The following is a 6467-nucleotide window of genomic DNA, read 5'->3' as shown; positions in this document are numbered from 1 at the left end:
ACCATTAGCTGCAGATAACTTATAGTTTGAGGGTTTTAAATTTCTAAATAGCTTGTGTGTTACCCGTAAAACTGATACGTTCGCACCTGTCATCATTATCCTGCCCTTCTCCCAGTCACCTGGGGTCGGCGTAACATGTTTTCTCCTTCCATACTCTTCTATCATATGCCATTTCTTCGCTCACTCCCCTCTTACCCACATCGTCTTTCACACAATCGATCCATTTCTTCTTAGGTCTACCTCTTCCTCTATATCCTTCCACATTCATAGTTAACACTCTCTTACCAACCTCATTTTCATTTCGTCTCATCACATGTCCATACCATCCTAAACGCGCACTCCTCAGCTTCTCTGTCACAGGTGCCACTTTCAGACTTCCTCTAACATATTCATTCCGTATTCTATCAATTCTCGTTACTCCACACATACATCGCAACATTCGCATCTCTGCTGCATGCAATCGCCTTTCATCCGCCACTTTAGTGGTCCAACAAGCTGATCCATACAAGACGGTAGGTCTTATTAAGGTCTTATATATCTTATATATACGAACGTATATATATATCTTATATATACGTTCGCACCTGTATTCACCAAAAATCGAAGTCCGGAATCGAAGTCCATTACTGATAAGCGGCTGCATGGGATGACGGTGCAGGCCTCCGCCGAAGGCTGCATCCCGCTGTCTAGTTTTCCGACTTCGAGTAGTTAGTGTTGCTCATCTGGCCGTCGCTCTGCTTCCGGTTGTCCATCTTGTCTTCTCTTTGTTTCCACGCGCAGGGTGAAACGCATCTACGTGCGGAGTCTGGCGACTGGAGTACGGGCTCTTGGCCCGTACTCCAGACTTGGAGCGGGAGAGCTGCCGAAAATGGTTTGCACTTATCCTTGATCGGGAACGCTCAATGTTGCTCAGTCTAGCATTGATTTTCGCTAGTTTGGCCGTTATGCTTGCTATACTGGTCTTGCTGGGTGCCTGCGTTCTCTCCGCTCGTGATGGTGATTTCTGAACTATTGTTGAAACGTGGCTGGCGCGTGTGACATCCGCAACATTGTCTGCAATCATCGCCAGGTTGTCGAAGTCTTTGGTCTCTGTTACTGTCAGCACGGCTCGAACAGTCGATGGAAGGTGTCCTTGCCATAACACTTAACGTGTCGTCCGGAATCTTGTCTCGGGCCAGGTCTCGCATGCAGTGTAGTAGCTGAGAGGGTTTTTGGTCTCCCAACTCCATCTCTCCTATCAGTTTTTCTATTTGCCTCGCTTTGGAGTCCTCGTATAGTGTTAGGAGGTTTACCTTTCAGCGCTTGAAATTTGTTGGCATCCGGTGGCTTGCTTATGAAGTCTGTGATCTGTATGATTACTTCTTTTGGTAGTTTTGAGACGACTAAGTCGAACTTGCTTTCATCCCCCATCTTCTGAGGTGCTAGTATGGCTTCTACCCTGATGAACCAAGCGCGAGGTTGGTCTGTCCAAAATTCAGGGATGCGGGATGATAGGGACATCGCCATGACTTCTGATGGCGGCATCGGTGGAGCGTGGGAAGTCGGTGTACTCATTCTAACTTATGCACGAAGTTGACACTCACGAATTCTTGAGTCTTCAGTCAGGGTCACCAGCTTAGGATGAGGTTACTAACTCACAACTTATATATTTACGGAAAATACAATAGGTACATACAGTTTTATTATAGCTATCTAAGTGGAACTGTGTTCGCTGTATGACCGTTACAACTGGACTGTCGTCCCAATATATTTTTTCCACAAGCATGGAATGGTGAAGATGACACCTTGCATTACGTAGCCAGGTAACACGCCACGTACGTTATTAAGCATGTGTGTGTGAGCCTACAAGCAGCTTTCTCGATATATATTTAATAATTCCCTCACTAGCCCTTTTCAATCTGGGCTTAGACCAGGCCACAGTATCATTTCCGCGCTTCTGAAAGTGACAAGTGATATCAGGGTGGGTTTGGAATAATCCAAAATCACTATACTAGTTTTGGTTGATTTCTCAAACGCGTTTAACACCGTTTGTCCGATATCCTTCTTTCCATCCTCTCCCATCTCAACGTCTCAAAAGGGGCGTTGGATTGGTTCTCTTCCTGGATGGGTTAAGGGGCGTCAGCAATCTGTTCGTAATGACTAATTCTCATCAAACTGGTGTAATCTTGAATCTGGGGTCCCACAAGGCGGTGTCCTCTCTGCTCTCTTGTTTTCAATTTTTATAAATTTTCTCACCCCTGAGCTACGGTGTGCATTTCATCTTTACGCCGATGATCTACAACTGAATGCACAAACCGATGTTGATCACGTATCGGACACTATTACCAAATTAAACCATGATTTAAAATCAATCAAAAATTGGTCCGATAGGTTTGGTCTGGCGGTGAATCCTACCAAATGCCAAGCGATAATTGTTGATAGCCATCGAAATATGAGTAAAATCAGTAATTGTTGTTTTCAATGATATAATCATCCCCTTTAGCCAAGACGTCAAAAATCTTGAATTACACATTGACACTACACTTGTATGTATTGTAGTCCTAGGGTACCCCGCTGGTACATAGGGCCCTCACAAGTTGTCTCCCCTTTACTCTGTCTTGCGCTTGCTCTTTGACATCACTCCAGGTCACGTTGGCAGTCCTCATCTCACTCTCTACGGTGCGTCGCCAAGTGTGTAAAGGGCGACCAGGTCTTCTCCTGCCAAGCGGTTGCCACTCAAACGCGATTGATGCTGCGTTGACTCCGCTGCACCGTAGAGTGTGTCCTATCCAACGCCATTTCCGATGAGCAATGTCTTGCGTGATGGGATTTTGGTCGCATTTAGTCCAAAGGTCTTTATTAGAGATAGTGACTGGCCAGAATATGCAGAGTATCGACCTCAAGCACTTATTTACAAATACCTGCAGTCGGTTCGTGAGTGTCTTGGTCACTCTCCAGGTCTCACATCCGAACAGGAGAACACTCTTGACAATGGAGTCGAACAGGGTCAGCTTGATCCGACGAGTCATGACACTTGACTCCCAGACTGGTTTCAACTGCGCGAAAGCACCCCTGGCTTTCCTAATTCGTATCTCTATATCTTCGTCCGAACCACCCTGATTTGATATGGAACTCCCCAGATATGTAAACTTCTGTGCTGACTTCAACACACAGTCTTGGAGCTTTAGGGGAGTAGTGTTTTTTGACATTACTCGCATGTCGACAGTTTTGTTGGTATTGATACGCAAGCCTCTTTTCTCCGCAGATATACGGAGGTCTTCAAGTTTTGCTTGCATTTGATCCAAAGTCGGCGTCATCAACACTATGTCATCTGCATAGTGAAGGTCTTCCAAGATATTTTCGCTCCATTCAATGCCCCGAGGTGTCGTCACCACTTCCCGCATTATGTCATCCAGTAACATAATGAATAGTAACGGAGACAGGAGACAGCCCTGCTTAACACCCGCTGTCATCTCAATAGGGGCTCCCAGGACTTGGTCATGCACGACTCTACATGTACTACCTCTGTATAAGGCCTGGATTATACCAATGATTTTATTTGGTATACCTCTTTGTTTTAAGCAGGCCCACATTTTGCTCCACTGTACAGTGTCAAACGCTTTCTCAAAGTCTACAAACGTAAGAATCATTTCAGTCTGCCATTCAACACTTTGTTCTATGAGGATGCGAAGAGTGTTTGTATGGTCTGTGCATGATCGGCCCGGTAAGAAACCTGCTTGCTCCTCCCGAAGAGTTCCAGTGATCTTTTTGGACATCCGGTTTAGAAGTAATCTAGCCAAGACCTTTGCTGCGCAAGGAAGAAGTGTAATGCCACTCCAGTTGTCACAAGAAGACAAATCGCCCTTCTTCGGAACTTTCACGAGTAGTCTCTGCTTCCATTGAGACGGTATTTGCTCAGTCTCCCAAATCCTTACGATGAGCGGATATAGCAAGCTTGCAGATCTCGGTGCATCAGCCTTCAGCATTTCGGCATTGATATTGTCAATACCGGGGGCCTTACCTGGTTTCAGCTGTTTAATTGCCTTTACTATTTCATTAAAGGTGGGCGGTGCAATAGGTATATCCAAAGGCAAGTCGGGTACTGATATTCCGTCTGTGGGTTGGGACTGACATTTGGACAGCAACTTAGTAAAGTGTTCCGTCCATCGCACGAGGTGCTCTTCCATGGTACATAGTAGCTGACCCGAGTAGTCTTTCAGTGGTTTTTTCCGTGGATGATGTTTTTTGTTTATTATCCGCTTGGTGACATCGTAAAGCTCTTTCATATCTTACCTCTTGGCTGCCAATTTTGCTCGGTCTGCTAGCTCATCGATTGCATTTCGCTGATCTCTCCTAGCCAGCTTTCTAATTACTAATCGCATTTTTTTTTTTTTTTTTTTTTTATTGCTTAGATGGGTGGACGAGCTCACAGCCCACCTGTTGTTAAGTGGTTACTGGAGCCCATAGACATCTACAACGTAAATGCGCCACCCACCTTGAGATATAAGTTGTAAGGTCTCAGTATAGTTACAACGGCTACCCCACCCTTCAAACCGAAACGCATTACTGCTTCACGGCAGAAATAGGCAGGGCGGTGGTACCTACCCGTGCGGACTCACAAGAGGTCCTACCACCAGTAATTACGCAAATTATAATTTTGCGGGTTTCAATTTTATTACACGATGTTATTCCTTCACCGTGGAAGTCAATCGTGAACATTTGCCGAGTACATATTTCATTAGAAAAATTGGTACCCGCCTGAGATTCGAACACCGGCGCATCGCTCAACACGAATGCACCGGACGTCTTATCCCTTAGGCCACGACGACTTCGCATGGATGAGTATTCCCGACGCAACATAGCATCTGAAGGGGAGCCTAAAATCGGAGTGTTCAAAAGTTGCCTCTTCTCAATGGCTGCCCAAAGCTCTGCTGACATCCAAGGTTCTTGCTTTGTATTGGTATACCCCAATACTTCCTTAGCAGCTTTATTATAAGCACCACGTATGCGGTCCCACGTCTCGTCCATCTGCTCATCCTCTATTTCCTTAAGCAGCTCGAAACTATTTTTGAGAGATAAGCCGAACTTCTCTCGGCAATTGCTATCTTCCAGTTTTCGGATATTAAATTTTCTAGCTGCTTTATCTGGCTTTCTGTGGGGAACTGCTATTTTAAGACGAACTTCCGCTACCACCAGATGGTGATCACTGTCAATGTCTGCGCCACGCTTATTTCGCACATCAAGAAGAGAAGAGCGCCATGTCTTACTGATAGCTACGTGATCGATTTGGTTCTTTGTCTTTCCGTCCGGTGATATCCAAGTAACTTTATGACATTCCTTATGCTTAAATAGGGTACCTCCAATAACTAGACCATGATCACCGAAAAGTTCTCCGTTTTCGTTAATAGTTCCGGTTGCCCCATATTGTCCCATGTAATATTCGCGGTCTACATTGTCATTTCCCATCTTCGCATTTATGTCGCCCATGAGAATCACGATATCTTGTTTCTTGATGCCTTTGAGTGTATGCCCCAGCTGTTCGTAGAATTGTGACTTTACATCGGTCGAAGCAGAGTTAGTGGGAGCGTAGCATTGTATCACCGTCACCTTCCGTACTCGTGTCGAAAATCTGGCGCATATTATTCGTTCCGAGACTGGCTTCCAAGAGAGTAAGCTACTTTTAGCGCTGCGGCTTAGCAGCAAACCCACGCCATACTCTCGGGTCGCATCCTCTTCCTTACCACTGTACAATAACGAGTATCCAAAATCACATTGCGTTTCTCCAAAACCGTTCCATCTCGTCTCACTCAATCCAAGAATGTGAATGTTGTATTCCTTCATGACTTTAGCCACTTGGGGTAGCCGTTCAAGTCGAGTCATGGTCCTTACATTCCAACACCCAATTCGTGTCCGTAATTTCGCGCCAAAAGTCGTTGTTAAAGGGTTCCGGTTATTACTTGCTTTGGGTTTCATAAACTATTTAAATTTAAGAACTTGCAGGTGTTTAGCCCACAGAGTCCCGATCACGGTGATGGGGCTGCCATCATTGTGTCCGTGCCCATAGAGCCAGACTTTCTGAACAAATGGTTCACGGCTCCTGGTAGCCTTACTGCGCGTGTTAGCTCACATTGGTTTTACGGTCAATACTCTCTGGACTAACCCTCCTCCTTTTGCATCCGGGCTTGGGACCGGCAATGGCGGAGTTTATATATGGCAAATAACATCCATTAGTCAAAAAGTCATCAGGTCCTTGCGATCTCTCTATCGGCAAAAAAATATGCTACCATCGAATGTAAAGGCCATGCTAGTGCAGACTTTAATTTTCCCTATGGTCGACTACGGTGATGGGTGCTACTATGACCTGAATGCAGATCTTCTCAACAAACTAGACCGCCTTCTCAATAATTGCATTCGATTCGTTTTTAATATTAGAAAATATGATCATGTGTCCGCGCATCGAACTCGTCGGAAATGGTTACCGATCCGTC

General features: G+C 45.4%; 1 protein-coding gene across 1 annotated transcript; it reads right to left on the bottom strand.

Moving 5' to 3' along the window:
• Positions 1-2018: 2018 nt before the first annotated feature.
• LOC134201663 (uncharacterized) lies at positions 2019-5859 on the bottom strand. The gene is made up of 3 exons (XM_062676906.1): positions 4833-5859; positions 2901-4093; positions 2019-2099 (listed from the first exon to the last, which is right to left on the bottom strand). Exons 1-3 carry the CDS (start codon positions 5857-5859, stop codon positions 2019-2021), a joined length of 2301 nt encoding a protein of 766 aa, XP_062532890.1.
• Between the last annotated feature and the right edge of the window lie 608 nt (positions 5860-6467).

The sequence above is a fragment of the Bombyx mori genome, chromosome W (assembly GCF_030269925.1).
Source record: "Bombyx mori chromosome W, ASM3026992v2".
NCBI lineage: Eukaryota > Metazoa > Arthropoda > Insecta > Lepidoptera > Bombycidae > Bombyx > Bombyx mori.
Note: the sequence above shows the minus strand (reverse complement) of the source record. Positions and strands in the feature narration are given on the sequence as shown.

Bases quoted from the DNA above. Each gene is read 5' to 3' on its own strand.
- LOC134201663 (XM_062676906.1), bottom strand. From the start codon at position 5,859: ATGACTCGACTTGAACGGCTACCCCAAGTGGCTAAAGTCATGAAGGAA. The intron at 4,094-4,832 runs GTCGGGAATACT...CCCAACCCACAG, and splicing joins CCCTTCAGATGCTATGTTGC to ACGGAATATCAGTACCCGAC. The intron at 2,100-2,900 runs GTATTTGTAAAT...TAACCCATCCAG, and splicing joins CACTCACGAACCGACTGCAG to GAAGAGAACCAATCCAACGC.